The sequence below is a fragment of the Danio rerio genome, chromosome 6, assembly GCF_052040795.2.
Source record: "Danio rerio strain M-AB ecotype USA chromosome 6, GRCz13ab, whole genome shotgun sequence".
NCBI classification, from domain to species: domain Eukaryota; kingdom Metazoa; phylum Chordata; class Actinopteri; order Cypriniformes; family Danionidae; genus Danio; species Danio rerio.
In genome coordinates, this window is record NC_141026.1 from 42,533,613 (window position 1) to 42,550,876 (window position 17,264).

Genomic DNA, 17,264 nt, shown 5'->3' on the forward strand with positions numbered 1-17,264 from the left:
TCACCTTACTAGTACTGGGCTGGACCCCCTTGTTGCCTTTAGAGCTGCCTTAATCCTTCGTGGTATAGATTCAAAAAGATATTGGAAATATTCGTCAGGGATTTTGGTCCATATTGATATGATAACATCACACAATTGCTGCAGATTTGTCGGCTGCACATCCATAATTCACATCCATACCATCCGATTGTTGCAGCAGAAATATAGACTCATCAGACCAGGCAACATTTTTCCAATCGTCTATAGTCCAATTTTGTTGAGTCTGTGCAAATTGTAGCCTCAGTTTCCTGTTCTTAGCTGACAGGAGTGGCACCTGGCAGGCCCGGATTGGCTAATCGGGAGGACCGGGAGAATTCCCGGTGGGCTGGTCCGTTTTTTGGCCGCGAGGGCTGGTGTCCCTAGCTCCAGAATCTGTTGCTCTCAGCAGTCACACTTTTTAAATTTATTTACTTACTTGACCACAGCCTTTTTATTCATTATTTTATTGCAACTCTTCTCTTTTTATCTATTTTAATGATGATAAAACTTAGTTGTGTCTCCTCACTGTACACAGCTGTTGTCGTCCAGCGGTTAGCACGTTAGGATAAGACTCTGCGGATCCGGGTTCGATCCTCGTTAGAGTAATTTATTGTTTTCATTTTTATTGTTAAGACATATAATACTGTTAGGGTTGTTGAACATTTGAAGTTCTAAAGCAGCTGTTTTCTCAAAAAAAGACGTGATAGTGTAATTAGCAACTGAATTGGAAATGACCTTATTTTAATGTAGTCAGTCGTGAACTGAGGTGGGCCGGTCTGAGGCTTGAAACTCCAGAGCTGAAAAGGAGTCCCACTCCGGCCCTGGCACCTGGTGTGATCTTCTGCTGCTGTAGCCCATCCACCTCAAGGTTCGATCTGTTGTGCGTTTAAAGATGCTCTTCTGCGCACTTCGGATGTAACGGGTGGTTATTGTTATTGTAGTTACGGCTGCCTTTATATCAGCTTGAACCAGTCTGGCCATTCTCCTCTGACTACTGGCATCAACAAGGCATTTGCGCCCACAGAACTGCTGCTCACTGGATATTTTCTATTCATGCATGTGCATGAAAATCTCGGCAGATTAGCAGTTTCTGAAATATTCAAACCAGCCTGTCTGGCACCATCAACAATGCCACGTTCAAAGTCACTTAAATCACCTTTATTCCCTATACTCTGATGCTCGATTTGAACTTCAGCAGATCGTCTTGACCATGTACATGCCTAAATGCATTGAGATGCTGCCATGTGATTGTCTGATTAGAATTATACATTAACAAGCAGTTGGACAGGTGTACCTAATACAGTTGCTAGTAAGCGTATATAAACTATAAAAGAGCTCACAAAAGGTCTATCTTTGAAAATTTTACAGGTAAAAAGCTTTTTTTTTCAATTTGGAGACAATGAATAGAGCTTTTACAAATGTTGTTGTAGTCAAACAACATCGAAATCATGTTGTTAAATTTCCTCTCACAAATCACAAATTTATTTTCACAAACATTAGGCATCTGCCTCAGAATTAAAGAACATGTGACAGTGTTGGTTACAGCATGTGTGCAAGTGCTTTTTTAGGAACAAGTAATTTATCAGGCAAAAAAAAGCTACAGTTTCCCTGGTTGCAGCAACATCCATTTAAATAAATGGTATTTTCATAAGCCTTCAAAAAAGTTCCTTTTACAACATGGATCCAACGCAAAATTTTTCCTTTAATCTATTTATTAAAAAAAATCACAAATTTGGATGGAAACATATATAGCTTGATAACTTGATCTTTAAAAAAAGCTACTTGCTAATAAACTGCGCTATATTCTAATGGCTTTCCATGCAGCAAGCAGAGAGAACAGTTACTATTGATTGATTGTTTTACCTTCAAGTAGATTATTAATAACTACAGCTATATCCTCAGCCAGCTAGTGAACCAGATCAATCCATTTCATAAACCAAACATTCAATGGACTAATTGATTCATTGATCAGATCTGATTCACTAGAACACAAGTAAATGAATCTTCTCTCATAAATATGCCAAAGCAACTTACTGCGATGACTTTAAGTGAATGACTTCAATTTCATAAGCTTGGAATTTCCATTTAAACATTTCAAGAGTTCACACTTAGCTGATGATTTACAAAGCTTATTTGGCATGCTGTCCCGGGAGAGAGCCCCGAGCTCAAGGGCTCCTCGAGCCCGGGGCTTCCTCCCGTTGGTAGAGCAAGAAGGGAGCCTGAGCTCGGTGGATCTCAGAACTCCCCTGCCGCTGTAGCTAAGGGAACGTAAGGAATTAGACCAGCTTGATTGTTAAGTATGTTGAATGTCTTTGGATGGTGGGAGGAAACCGGAGAGCCCGGGGAAAACCCACGCGGACACGGGAAGGACATACAAACTCCCCACAGAAACACTCACCGGTCCTATCGAACTAGGACCGGCAGTATTCTTGCTGTGTGGTTCACAGTGCTAACCACTGGACCGCCGTGCCGCCCAATTACAGGTAAAGGAGGAGAATAGGGGAGGAGGGGGGTTTCTTCCAAACGAAGATAAAGTGAACTGAAAACTTAGACTATTTATGGTGCCTTAGGGCTCATATGATTGGAAGACTAGTGATTAGCAAATGCGAGACTGGACGTGATAAATCATAAGTACGTGATCCTCTCGAAATTAGTTTATGAATAAACTTCACTTAATTTCATAACATTTCTTGATTGATGTGTTAACATAGACTGGAAAAATAGGATGTAAGATTATAATGAGAATAGAGTTTGCCCAAATGTACTTTTGAACACATATGAGAAAACTTTCTCATCTGCTGGATAAACACTGTTGAGAGAGAGGACATGCATAAAGCCTGCCATTGTCAGAGAAACCGATCAATACTTTTTCCATTTGTTGAAAAGCTTGTGTTTATTCAGACACTCTCAGTAGAGAGAGTGAATGTGAGCGAACCATTCAGAACTGTCTGCCTCCTTTTCCACATCTCTGTTTTGGCTCGATATGTCCATTACATTACTTTTCATTTTAACCCTGATTTCATTCCAGTTGTTTTGCTAGTTATATCATATTCCTTTATATGCTGTATGATCCTGAGAGATTTAATGTCATGCTTTTGCAACATCCTTCTGATCCTTTATCATCTGAACATTAATCATCTGAACATTTATCATCAAGCATTTTAAAACTGAATTTTTAGTTAAGGACGAGCGGTGATAAGCTAAAAAGGCCCTCTTTATTTATTATTCTACTTTAGCCAGTGCCCTATAGCAAAGATATTATTTTATTCAAAGCCTTTATTTATTAGTTAGTAAAGTATCAACAATGTTGTGGCTAAGAGACTCATTAGCATCTTTCTCAGTTTGTTATCTATCTCCCTGATGCTGCACTCTCTTCACATCATCTTTCAACGTCTCTCTTTGGTCATTCTTGTCAATCTGAAACAGGTTTGAGAGAGCATGAATAGCATGAATAGTTCTCTGCCAGTTCATTTATTTAAAAGTGTTATAACTAATAAAAGGCAGCCTTTGTATATCACCTTCTTTATATAGTGACACTATTGCTTTAGATTCTTAATGCATACTTTTAAGGGAACAGTCCACTTAAAAAAATAGACTTATTTTACAACCCAGGAGTAAAATTTACTTACTATTTACTCACCCTTAAAATGTTCCAAACCTTTTTCCAAATTTGGAAACATGTATTCATTGGCTTCCAAAGTATATGCAAGTATTTGTTTTACTTACTATAAGGTAAGTGGTAGCAGGTTTTCAGCTTTCAACTCAAACGGACGAGGAACAAATAAAGGGTGAGTAAAATATATCAGCATTTAAATTTTTGGGTGAACTATCTCTTTAAACAGTGCAGTTTTAACATTACCGTTTTACGGTATTACCATTACTATTCAGCCAATCTCTGGGTCTGACAGGAGCACTTTTAGCTTAGCATAGATCATTAAATAGAATTAGACCATTAGCATCTCGCTAAAAATTAACATATATTAACTATTTATTTGCCCTCAGAAGGTTCCAAATCTTTTTCCAAATTTGGTAACCTGTAACCATTGGCTTCCCAAATATTTCATTTACTTACTATAAAAGGTCAATGGTTACATGTTTTCAGCTTTCAACTCACAAGTAAACAAGTAAAGATTGAGTAAATGATGTCAGAATTGTATTTTTTGGTGAACTATCTCTTTAAACAGTGGAGTTTTACCATTACCGTTACTATTATCATTACTATTCAGCCAATCTCTGGGTCTGGCAGGAGCACTTTTAGCTTAGCTTGGCACAGATCATGAAATAAAATGAGACCATTAGCATCTCGCTCAAAAATTAACATATATTTACTATTTACTTGCCCTCAAATGGTCCCAAACTATTTTCTAAAGTTGGAAACCTGTATTCATTGGCTTCCAAAGTATGCAAGTAATTGTTTTACTTAGGCTACTATAAAAGGTCAGTTGTTACAGGTTTTCAGCTTTCAACTCAAACAGACTTGGAACAAGTAAAGATTAAGTAAATGATGCCAGAATTTAAATTTTTGGGTGTACTATCTCTTTAAACAGTGGAGTTTTACAATTACAATTATTATTACCATTACTATTCAGCCAATCTCTGGCAGGAGCACTTTTAGCTTAGCTTAGCATAGATCATAAAATCGAATTAGACCATTAGCATCTTACTCCATGACCAAAGAGTTTTCCATGGTATGGTAGAATATAGTTTTGGGCCATTTTATCCTGGAAAATAGCAACTTTTAATTTTCTGTCTGTCTTAGTAAACGAGGTACTACAAACGAATCAAACTTTAATTAGGAAAATTATTCAAACTAATCTTTAGGGGATTTTCAAAATAAGTGTTTTTTAATAAAACAAAATGCTATTTATTGTGAAATTATTGCTTAATCTTTTTCTTCACACACACAGTTGTGTAGCGAAAACTGTATTCTGCAAACTCCCAAAAATGCAGGTAGAGACAATCGCATTTACAAAGACCACATGGTAAGTTTTCACCAGTGAAAAGACCACACTGTAAATTATTGGCAGTAAAAAGACCACATGGTAAATTTTCAGCAGTGAAAAGACCACACTGTAAATTTTTGGCAGTGACGACAGCATTCAAATATGGCAGTGAATCACCTAAATGATTGTTCAGTGTGTGTGTAGAGAACATGACTCACAACTGAATGGCATGATTATGATTGTTGTAGATGAAGTATATAAATCCCAATCCTTCATTTTCCTTCGGCTTGGTGTCTATTTTTAGAAGTCGCCACAGCGGAATGAACCGCTATCTATTCCAGAATATGTTTTTACGCAGCGAATACCCTTTCAGCAGCCACCCAGTACTGGAAAACATGCATGCACTCTCACATTCACACACATACACTACAGCCAATTTAGTTTATTAAATTATTGGACTGTGGGGGAAACTGGAGCACCTGGAGAAAACTCACACGAACATTGGGAGGACATCCAAAATCCACACAGAAACGCCTTCTGACCCAACCGGGACTCAAACCAGTGATCTTCTTGCTGTGAGGTGACAGTGCTAACCACTGAGCCTCCATGCCACCCGTACAGAATATCAAGCAGTGCCTAAAAGTGCAATTACTGCATGTAATTAGTCCAACAAAAGTCTTCGTTTTCAGTTTTAATTCAAAATACAAAAATATTGAGCTGCTTAAGCTGAGAGGCTCTCCGTTTTTTATCATTTTGAATCAATTTGTAAATTATGAATCATTAATGAACTGGTGATTCATTAACTGTAGACTCACACAGATTTAATCAGAGAGTTGTTGACTTGAGAACAAATGCTGTTAAATGAAATTCATGAATGAGCTGTTTAGTCTGATTTGTTTCACACTGTGTAAAATTTGTCTTATTGAAAAATGTCTAGATTAAGATGTAAATAAACATTAAGTACTTATTTAAAGTACATATTATATATCATGTTGTTTGTGTTTATTAGGTACATATAAAGTAGTGAGGTAAAAATACTTATAATCATTATCATTTTCAGGCATCTAGTGTGTTTAGAGGTGAACTATCAGAGCATGTCTTTGAGCTGTGGGGGAAACCGGAGCACCCAGGAAACCCACACCAAATAGGGGGAACATGCAAACTGCCAAAATCCCAACTGACCTAGCCGAGGCTCGAACTAGTGACCTTGTTGCTGTGAGGTGACAGCCTATTTCATGGATTGACAGGCCTATTTCATAACATTTAAAAACTACACAGTAATTCAATCTCCATGGCATGTTTACATTGTATTTTAAAAATTACTATGGTATATTTTTGACATGCCAAAACATATCATTAAGTTGTGGCATGTCCAAAACTAGTAATACAAAGTCATGCATTCATTCACTCATTTTCCTTCAACTTAGCCCCTTATTTATCAGGGGTTGCCACAGTAGAATGAACCGCCAACTATTCCGGCATATGTTTTATGCAGCGAATGCCCTTCCTGCCACAACCCAGTACTGTAAAACACTTATACACTCTCACATTCACACACATACACTACGGACAATTTTGTATGTGTGAGGAAACCAGAGCTCCCAGAGGAAATCCCTGCAAACATGGGGAGAACATGCAAACTCCACAGTGAAATGCCAACTGGCCCAGCCAGGATTCGAACCAGCGACCTTCTTACTGTGAGGTAACAGTGCTAATCACTGAGCCACCGTGCCATTGTCATGCCACCAATTATTCTAATTTTTTTTTAAAGATTTGTTTTGGGTGTTTTTTCCTTACGATAGGACAGTTTGTAGACAGGAAGTGATGTTGTAGAAAGAAAGGGATCAGGGAAAATGTTCACAAGCTGGGACTTAAACTCAGGATGCCTGAAACGCAATGGCACTATATGTCTGTGCACTCTCAATGGATCAAAAATTAAAAGAGAGTTAAGGCGAATGTCAGAAAAAAGTAAGTAGCTCTCTACTTACAAGTAAATGTTGTTATTTTAAACATTCTAATCATCAAATAATCTTGGGGGGAAAATCTGGAAATAATATTTTTTCTTGTTTCCTTACAATTGTTTTCACAATTCAGACTTTTCACAAGCTGTGTGACATAAACTCTAAAAAACACGTTATTTATTAACCCTTGAGTTAAAAATATTTGGTGCTTTGTTGGGTTATTTTAACCTTTATTGAGTAATTTATTAATAACTCAACCAGTTGGGGTAAATATTTGATGCTTTGTTGAGTTATTTTTTTTTTTACCGTTATTGGGTTATTTATTCAATAACTCAACCAGTTGGGTTAAAATTTTTGAATTTCAACAGTCAACTGATTTAACTAACACAGAACAGCTGTATTATTATGCGTGCTTAATGTTGTTTTTGCATTATAAAGTTTATTTAAGCTCTAACATAATAATGTTGTTATCTTTTTAAGTCAAATTACCATAACCCATTACTGGGAAACACCTATACACTCTCACATTCACACATACACTCATACTATAGAGCATGTCTTTAAACTGTGGGGGAAACTGGAGCACCCGGAGGAAACCCACGCAAACATGGGGAGAACATGCAAACTCCACGGAGAAATGCCAACTGGCCTAGCCAAAACTTGAACCAATGACCTTCTTGCTGTGAGTCCAGTGTCAACCACTGAGCCACGGTGCCACCTTTACAAAAGTTATTATTACTGCAAATACAGTAAACAATGGAAAAAAAATGTCTGTCTTGGTTATTTGCTTTCTTAACAAAGACTTGTGCATTTTAACTGAAAATGATGACACACACAAGGGTAATGAAAATGCAAACACACATAAACAGACCTGTACCTCAAAAAGGCTATGATGCTACAAAAAAGATTCAAGATTTTTGTTATAGGACGAATGAAATGGCAATGAATAGTGAATGAGTCATTCTGCTCAGAGTAACGGGTAACTCTCTCTCTCTCTCTCTCTCTCTCTCTCTAACCTTTATTGCAAGTCTGAATGCCGTTCATACACTGAGAGTTACTCATACTGCAGTGGCCTGACCATTCATTCATTCATTCATTCATTCATTTTCCTTCCGCTTAGACTTTATTTCAGAGGTCATCACTGCAAAATTAACCATTCCAGTATATGTTTTACGCAGCATATGCCCTTCCAGCTGCAACCCAGTATTGGAAAAGTAGCCTGACCATCTGTCGCAAAAAAGTATGCTTTCATTCATTCAATCCTTGTCATTTCAGCTTAGTCCCTTTAACAATCAGGGGTCACCACAGCGGAATGAACCGCCAACTTATCCAGCATATGTTTTATGCAGCAGACGCCCTTCCAGCTGCAACCCATCACTGGGAAACACCCATACACTCTCATTCACACACATACACTACGGATGATTTAGCCTACCTAATTCCCCTTTAGCGCTTGTCTCTGGACTGTGGGGGAAACCGGAGCACCTGGAGGAAACCTACATTAACACAGAGAGAACATAAAAACTTCAAACAGAAATTCCAGCTGACTCAGTCGGGGCTCGAACCAGCGACCTTCTTGCTGTGAGGCAATCTTGCTACCCACTGCGCCAAAAGTATGCTTTATGGTTGAATAAAAATATGAAGAATAATCTATGAGATACACTCTGCCCACTACTTTAAACAATGACATAAAAGCATTTGCTTCATTTTTGTTTGTGTCAGTGTGTATATGTGTGTGTGTGTCACTGTGTCTGTTGAGGCAGACAGAGCATCTGGAAGTGGCAGAGGTAGTGGTCTGTGTCAAGATTACTAACATAACTGTCAAAGCAATGTGCTGGAGAGCTGGAGAGAAAGAGAAGGAAGGGGAAGAAAATAGTCCATGTGACCTTTGAAGGCAAAAGAGTGTATTGACGTACCAGCAGTCCAACTGACATTAATGCACTGTAACACACACTGAAAGTGTCGTTCATTTAAACTATGGGGGCTATTTATTAATTACTCTTTTTCTGACGACAGAGGGAAACATTAATAACACTGTGCAAAGTGTGATAGTATGCAGGATTTGCCTTTTGGTAGACTCAAGAGAGAGGTCAAGGTCAGAATGATTATATTATTACATGTCATGGTTGACTAGAGTCAACTTTTCAAGAGTTAAGGGTTGTTATTATCATATCTTATGTTCTCTTGTGTAAGAAATAAAGAAGTTAATTGCCATTTTAAAATCACAAATCAGATTTATTTTTAATTACAATTGTAAATCTACCTCAAAGCATTTTCAGCATATAGATCCTGCTTGTTATTCAACCCAAGCCACCCATGCACATTGGCCTTATAAAGCTTAACTCCTCTTGGGGATCTATTTTTAAAATTATATCTGTCTATTTTTGGGGGGTATATTTATCTCCCCTTGCCCACTGATTGCCAATTTTTGGATTTTTCCCAAGTCACATAATCTTACAAAGATACAAGCTGATTGCATAGCTTTTAGTATGCTCCTGGTCAAACGACTGAATTTGCTTGAGTGAAAGGATGAGAAATCTCCAACCCCAACTCAGTGGATCCGTGACGTCTTTTTCTTTATAAGGTTGGAAAAAATTAAACCGCCTAAAAGTTAATCTAACCAGTTTTAAAAAATTTGAGAGCCATTTAAGAAATATATACAAGAACATGTTCTATATTGGCGAATAGACCAAGTCCTTGCTCCAGCAAATTGATTCTTTTTTTTTCACAAGTTTTCCAAGTGTATTGTGTGATTGTACAATTGTAGCTGTTTTTAAGCATTATTATTTACTATGTTTTTTATTTTATTTTGTTGTATGCACTTAAGTTGATACTTTCTATACTTTTTAAAATGTAATTGTTTTGTCTTTATTTACTGTAATATGCAATATATATATATATATATATATATATATATATATATATATATATATATATATATATATATATATATATATATATATATATATATATATATATGTCACTGGTTTGAGCCTCTGCGTTTTTGTGTGGAGTTTCCATGTTCTTCCCGTTTTCGCGTGGGTTTCCCTCACAGTCCAAAGACATGCGGTACAAGTGAATTGGGTAGGCTAAATTGTCCGTAGTGTATGAGTGTGTGTGTGTGTGTGTGTGTGTGTGTGTTTGTGTGTTTGTGTGTGTGTGGATGGATATTTCCCAGAGATGGGTTGCGGCTGGAAGGGCATCCACTGCGTAAAAAAAATGTGCTGGATAAGTTGCCGGTTTATTCTTCTGTGGCAACCCCAGATTAATAAAAGGACTAAGCCAACAAGAAGATATATATATATATATATATATATATATATATATATATATATATATATATATATATATATAAACACTTGTAAATTTACATATCACCAATCTGACTATGAAAGCTTGCAGTCATGACTTTTTTCACATTATTGCTAAATTTAAACAACACTAGAAATTACAATGCTTTTATATCTCAGGAAGTCAAAATTGCAGTTAAATACATGCCAATTCTGACTATTTTTTGTTCTAATTCGCAAATATATATCGCATAATTTTGTCTTTAAAATGGGTAAAAGCATGCTCAGACTATCAGAGAGTGAAATGCAATACCTTTTAAGACTCCTTCCATACATTTTAAGAGCTTACAACCACTTTAGGTGTCAACTGGAAACACTGGTGATATTTTAACTTATAGTATATTTATAAATATTAATGTAAGAAATTAATCCAAAGCTAAAACCTTGATCGTATACTGAATAATAATCTATTAAATCTAGCTAAATCAGCAGGTTGCCGCTCATAGATCTGCAGAAATAATGGTGTTACTGCAATAAACAAAGCAGCATGATGTCAAATCTAGCAGGATTTTATTGATTTCATAAACTACACAGCATCCTGATTTTCACAGATTTAGGTGCGTAGCACTTAGGTGCAAGCTTTAATACAACAATACAACTATACATTGCATTTTCAAAAGTTATATCAAATTTAATACCTTGCAAAATAGCATTTTAGACTTTTTAATACTTTTTAAAAGCCTTAAATATCTCTACATTGATTTATCGACTTTTAATACTTTTTAAGACCCAGCGGACACCCTTATGTTTGTAAAAAAAACAAAAAGTCTTAATTGTTGATGATTAGAATGTTTAAAATAACAGCATTTATTTGTAGTATAAAGCTGATGTGACATTGTACACTTCTTTAAATTTCTTTAATACTAGGATGAATTAAATGCATCCTTGCGTAAATAAAGCATCAAGAAAGCATCAACAATTAACCCTGCAATATGCAGTAGCCTGAAGCAGTAATTTATACTACATTACACAAATTATGTGAAATACATTTCTAACTTTTGATCGGGGATTGCATAAGTGTTGCCTGATGTTGAGAAGGGGCCATTTTTTGCCAGTGGAAAATCTGTCTTTGTGAGTGGCACACAAACGTACTTTACAAACACAGACAGGTAACTAGGTGACACAGGATCAGTCTAGTCAGCTCAAGTGTTCTGTTATGATTTTAATTAGGGTTTGTGCTCATGTCAGGCCAATAAAGAGAGAAAGACAAGGAGAGATTGAGAGAGGAGCTGGAAACCAGTGGCACAGAGCAGATGATGAATTATTAATTAATCTGTTCACATGATTAGCTCTATCTTTATTTTCTCCTTTCCCCTGGGTGAGTGTTTAAATGACAATAACTGCTCAAATGATCCATGACAAGGGCACTAAGGCAGTCTGAACGATACGAGACTTTCTTTCTGTTTTGTCATAACTGTCAGTATGATTACAAAAATCAATAAAAAAAAAAACAAATAAAACACTGTCAAGTTGACTAATTGCCAATACGTGAAATGGAAAGTGCGTCTGTGTATATTTTTATGCAACTGTAAAAAATAATATGTTTTGTGGATGCCAAAAACTTTGTGTTCTGTCCACGGACATATAGTGCCATTGCGTTTAGGCGGCCTGAGTTCAAGTCCCAGCTCAAGAACCTTTCCCCGATCCCAGCCCCCCTTTTCTTTCTGTAATATCACTTCCTGTCTACAATAAAGAAAAAAAAACATTCAAAACAATTTTTTTTTAAATTAAGAAGTTAAAAATAAGAAGACAAATTAGCATAGTGGCTTATTGGTTAGCACTGTCGCCTCACAGCATGAAGGTCGCTGATTTAAGTCCAGAGCATTTAGCCGCTCTGCTCCGCGACTTTGGAACTCATTACCACCTGCCATCAGAAACATTGACTCCCTCACACGATTCAAATCTAAACTCAAAACCCACTTATTTAAGATGAATTTTAATACTTAATTTTATTTGCACTATTGTTGTTTATATTTTATTATTTCTCTTGTTGTTTTATTGCTCTTGTTGATTGTACAGTGTCCTTGAGTTGCTAGTAAGGCGCCTTTAAATAAAATGTATTATTATTATTATTATTAAGACTTTTAAGGGAAAAGATCTTGATGAAATGAAGATTCATTTCATTTAAAACCTTTAAAACAGAACAGCATCCATTTAGAAATGTGGTATAGTCATAGGTGTGCTGCATTGTGGTCTGCAATCTATTAGGAGTGCATGGGAAAATATTAATACAAATCTCAGTTGGTGGTCTTGCAATTGAGGAAACTAAGCTTAAAACTTGGCATCCTTCGAAGCAATTGTTTCTTAAGCCTGTAATAACTGCAGTTCTGGTGGAACTTGATAAGATGCCTGTAGGGTAATTATACGTTAGTTGGGATGTTGAAAACAAGGCGGTTGCTATTATAGTGGAAAGCTACTGGTGCGTTTGTTTTAACACAGGATGTAATGCCTGACCTCAATGCTGATCCACAATATAACAGCTAATCGATACTCCCAGCGATCAAACGTACACGTGAGCCTCGAGCTAGAACAGAACAGACCACGAGTTGCATCATTTGCATCGCAGAGGTCAACAATAGTGATGCTCTCAGGAGCTGAAAATAGATCACTTTTAAGCCATAGGTTCATAAAGTTTTGCTTGAATCTTTCATTGCTGCTCTGTACAGTCAAGTCTGTAAATCTGCACCTTCTCATGTGCCGCATTTTTGATGTACAAAATGTTCAGTTGGGTTTATATGAATTATAGGCTTATCTTTCAGCAGAAAACACACTGATGAATCATCTCTGTCATGGAAAGATAGCAGCATCCCTGTGGGATATCTCACACACACATACACGCACAAATACGAATGTAAAGAAAGAAGTGAAGAACTGGAAGAGTAATAAATCTCTGTTTGGAGGTGGGGGCTACCGTTTATTTACAGGCTAACACAAAGTCAGCCAAGGAGATTTTATGCTTATATAACCCAACTTTTATTAAATTGTGTTGATTGCACAATTATGCTTGTGTCATGATATGTCACTTTATCTGATCATCCGATATTATAGAGCCAGATCAGTCTCAAAAATAATATATTTACAGTAAAAAAATCATACAAGAGCAATTCACGTTTAGAAAATCCAATTTGTAAATTTAAAACACAATTCATAAATACAAGACACAATTCGTAAATTCAAAAGTAAAAATCTAATATTTTCCCAAATTAATTGGATTTGTGTATTTATGAATTGTGTTTTGAATTTTAGAATCAAAATTGTGAATCATGTTTTGAGTTACGAAATAGATATATTTATGAATGGCATTTTGAAATGACCAACCCAGGCTCATTCTGAAAAAGTAGTCCTGTGGACGTTTCTGGAGACCGCGAAATACGTGGCCGGAGGTATGTATGGCTGTGTTTCATTTTTTTTTTAAGCAAACGCTGCGGGCGGTGTCACGCTGTACCATTCGGTGCTTGCTGACCGGCCAACCGGCCGGCCGGTCACCTTCTTGTGGAGGGCTTTCCCACCGCAACCAGTTTGTCCGGTTAGCTCGTCGTGTACGTTGGTAGACTAGAGGCGCAGAGAGGGGCTGACCATGACGACGACCGGGTTCGAATCCGGGGAAGAGCGGTTCCAGTAATCAGGTAAGAAAACAAAAACAAAAACAAAAAAATACCGAACAAGTTCATGACAGGGTGAGAATGTGGTCAAAATCCGAAAACATGGTAAAAATCAGATGAGGCCTTTTCTTTTTCTGGACGGCTATTGTAAATCATCGTTGGTTGGATTTAGGGAAGGAGGAGGGTGGGTCAGCCGATTGACCAGTCGCACGGTCAATCATTCTGTCATTCAGACAGACTGGCGGAAGGTCGTTCCGACAGCGGCCTCTGGCGGGTTCACGCGAGAACAGCGCGGGCACGAACGGTGCTCACGAGAGACGTTTGAGACGTGAAAAAGCGTGCACTGTAGCCTCTCACAGATTCACGAAAAAAAAAAAAACTGCAAAAATACATACCTCCTGAATGTATTTCGCGGTCTCCAAAAATGTCCACGGGACTACGTTTTCAGAATGAGTCCGGGTTGGAAATTTGAATTTGTGTATTTATGACTTGTGTTTTGAATTCAGGAATTGGATTTGTGTGTTTATGAATTGTGTTTGAATTCACAAATTAGATTTGAATATTTATGACTTGCATTTTGAATTTACGAATTGGATTTGTGTATTTACGAATTGTGTTTTGAACTTACTAATTGTTTTTAGTAAATGTGAATCGTGCTGTCCATGTGTGAATTTTATTTTGTAAATGTATCATTGTTTGAGACTGATCTGGCTCCATAGATACACCTTGATAGCACCTTCAGTAAAGGATCCTAGATGGATAGCTCAGCACTGTTGTTATGAAAGGATGGACTTGGTAAGCAACAATACTCAGTTAGGCTGTGGTATTTAAATGTTCAAAGTGTAGCAAGAAAATATCCTTCACCACCAGAATGGATGGATCAATGAACAGATGCTGTTTGCCAAAATCTTACACTACCATTCAAATGTCACAGCAAAAATTGAAACTCATCAAACAAAACAACATTTCCACCAATCTTCTATTGTCCAGTTTTGGTTGGTCAGCTTAAAAGTTTGATATTCTGTGTGTTCAGAGATGCTCTTTTGCAAATCTCAGTCATAAAGTGACTATTTGATTTACTGTTGCCTTTAAATTAGCTTGAACCAGTCCGACCTCTGGCATCCAAAATGCATTTTTGCCCAAAATAACTGCTGTTCACTGGATATATTCTCCTTCTCTGACCAATCTCTGTAAATCCTATATGGATGTGCATAAAAAATCCTGAAAGCCTGCCTGGCACCAAAAAACATGTCAGTTTCAACGACATATAAATGACCTTCCTTTCCCTGTTCTGATGGTCAGTTTAGACTTATGCATATTATTATGTCTACATGCCTAAATGCACAGAGTTTCTGTTATTTGGCTTATTACAGTAGTGATTTGCATTCAACAAGCAAACACCTAATAAAGTGGCCATTAAGTGTACAGTACATTCTTGAAGTACCTCTTTTAACTTATTATAAACTAGTGTTTAAGCAAAAGAATGAACTATAAATAAAAACTTAATCTTTTGATTAAGATCCTAATTATCCCGATACACTATAAAAACCTATTTTTCAGAAAATAAATTAATTACAAAAGGCTTAAAGAACATTTAAATACCCAGGGTCAGAGGGAGAGAGAGTATAATGGACATGACTATTCAAAATAAATTAACATGATACAAAATGACATACCAAAAACTACAAGTTGACCCCTTGAAGCTTGATAAGAAAGCATCTGCTGCCACTGATTACCAACACAGTATATTTCATCTTATTCATGCCCGGTCCACTGTAATAACTCTTTTTTTCCTCTCACACACATTCATCATTTGTGCACTGCAGCAACTGGGCTCTCATTCCAAATGCAGTTGGATTAAAGTCTGACTTTGTTGTGTTCAGGTTTGTTTGCCTTGTGGGGACTAAATGCGTGCAAAGATAATGAAAACTGACACAAAAATAAGTCAAATACATAGTGAACGATAGCTAAAAGATATTAGGGCCACAAAAGAGTGAAAATGTTTAGTGAAAAATGAAATATAATATTTTAATTAATAAAATTAATTCAGTAAATTAAAATTAACACAAATGAAGAAATTATAATTTATAATTATAATTTAAATGAAAATAATTATTCACATAAATTGGGTGTTTATACAAATCTATCTACCTGCACCTCTCTCTCTCTCTCTCTCTCTCTCTCTCTCTCTCTCTCTCTCTCTCTCTCTATATATATATATATATATATATATATATATATATATATATATATATATATATATATATATATATATATATATATATAATTATTATATATAACCTAAATTAAATGGAAAGTCCTAACATTGATTTTTGTGTGAAAACCACAAAAAGAGCTTAAAAGCTGAACTCATTGAAAAAGAAAGTGAATGGTAGTCAATGTACTTTTTTCACACTCATTAAACTAAGCAAACATCTCTTACAGAGGCCTGGTGAGGAAGCAGTGGTGGACCATGGAGGCACTAGCTCAGTTCTGAATATCCATTATGAGAAAGAAGAGCTCGAGGGTTAGTGTACAAACACACGCACACAAAAACACAGTCATTCATGTGATACAGCCAACAGCAGTGAAGTCAAATCAAGTGCTTAATCGCAGTGAATCAGTGCTGTATCGTTTGACCACAGGTCACAGGACTCTTTTTGTGGGTGTGCGGATGCCCATGGACAGACCGTCTCACCGTCATCACCGGCCGCACAGTTCCAGACACCGCCGCAGATCTGACAGGATGAGGGCTGGAGGCTCAGCTCAGGACGACGACAACTCAGAAAGTACCCCAGGGGCACACGGTGAGGGCAACAAGTCAAGGAAAAAGCACTTGTTGGTTCAGGTTCAAAGGCGCATATATATTCGAAGATCAAATGAACACTCGCGGCAAGTCCGTCCGATTACAATGTAACGTTAAAGCAGCGCGGCTATTATGGCATATTCCTTATAAAAAATAAAAATAAAAAATAAAGTGAAAACAACTTAATACTAGAGTAGCTTACATTTTAGCCTTGACAGTGCCATTATTAATATTTTACCGATGAAAATTTACCAGTGGGCGTCTCTGAGGCGAGCAACAAAACACGAGCGGCTTGAATAAATGATTCCGTTAAATAAATCAGCCTAACGTTATTTATGTAACTGCTTATTCGGTAAGTTATGCTCCTGAATGAATCAGTATTTGAATGTTGATTGAATGATTCAACTGAAAAGCACATATCGCCATCTATTGCCGTACTAATGCAACGTTAAGGTGAAAAGAGAAAATTAGTTAATATTAAAAAAATTAACAATGTAAAATAACTTTTAAATGTTAACTTGCACATAGATATCAAAACAATATGTTAATAAGTTTTGTACACTTTCATAGACAGATGCATTTAC

General features: G+C 36.6%; 3 protein-coding genes across 8 annotated transcripts in view; 1 reads left to right on the forward strand and 2 right to left on the reverse strand.

Annotated features, from left to right (window-relative positions):
• The window catches only part of pfkfb4b (6-phosphofructo-2-kinase/fructose-2,6-biphosphatase 4b), a 514,755-nt gene that overhangs the window by 366,943 nt on the left and 130,548 nt on the right, over positions 1-17,264 (reverse strand). The gene's annotated exons all lie outside the window — the stretch shown is intronic.
• The window catches only part of ttll3 (tubulin tyrosine ligase-like family, member 3), a 63,864-nt gene that overhangs the window by 27,420 nt on the left and 19,180 nt on the right, over positions 1-17,264 (reverse strand). Inside the window, exon 2 of one of the 2 annotated variants that reach the window (XM_087256092.1) lies at positions 8,358-8,418. The exons of the other annotated variant lie outside the window; for it this stretch is intronic. The gene's annotated coding sequence lies outside the window, so the exon portion shown is untranslated. The remainder of the gene's footprint in view (positions 1-8,357; positions 8,419-17,264) is intronic. 2 annotated transcript variants of the gene reach the window in all.
• slc4a8 (solute carrier family 4 member 8) overlaps positions 1-17,264 on the forward strand; it is a 51,228-nt gene that overhangs the window by 1,972 nt on the left and 31,992 nt on the right. For all 5 annotated transcript variants that reach the window (XR_015493962.1, XR_015493963.1, XM_087257712.1 and 2 more), the window contains exons 2-3: positions 16,320-16,401; positions 16,520-16,681. Coding sequence is in view for 3 of the 5 variants with exons in the window: in XM_087257712.1 (XP_087113838.1) it covers positions 16,320-16,401; positions 16,520-16,681 (244 nt within the window). In the remaining 2 variants the exon portion in view is untranslated. The remainder of the gene's footprint in view (positions 1-16,319; positions 16,402-16,519; positions 16,682-17,264) is intronic.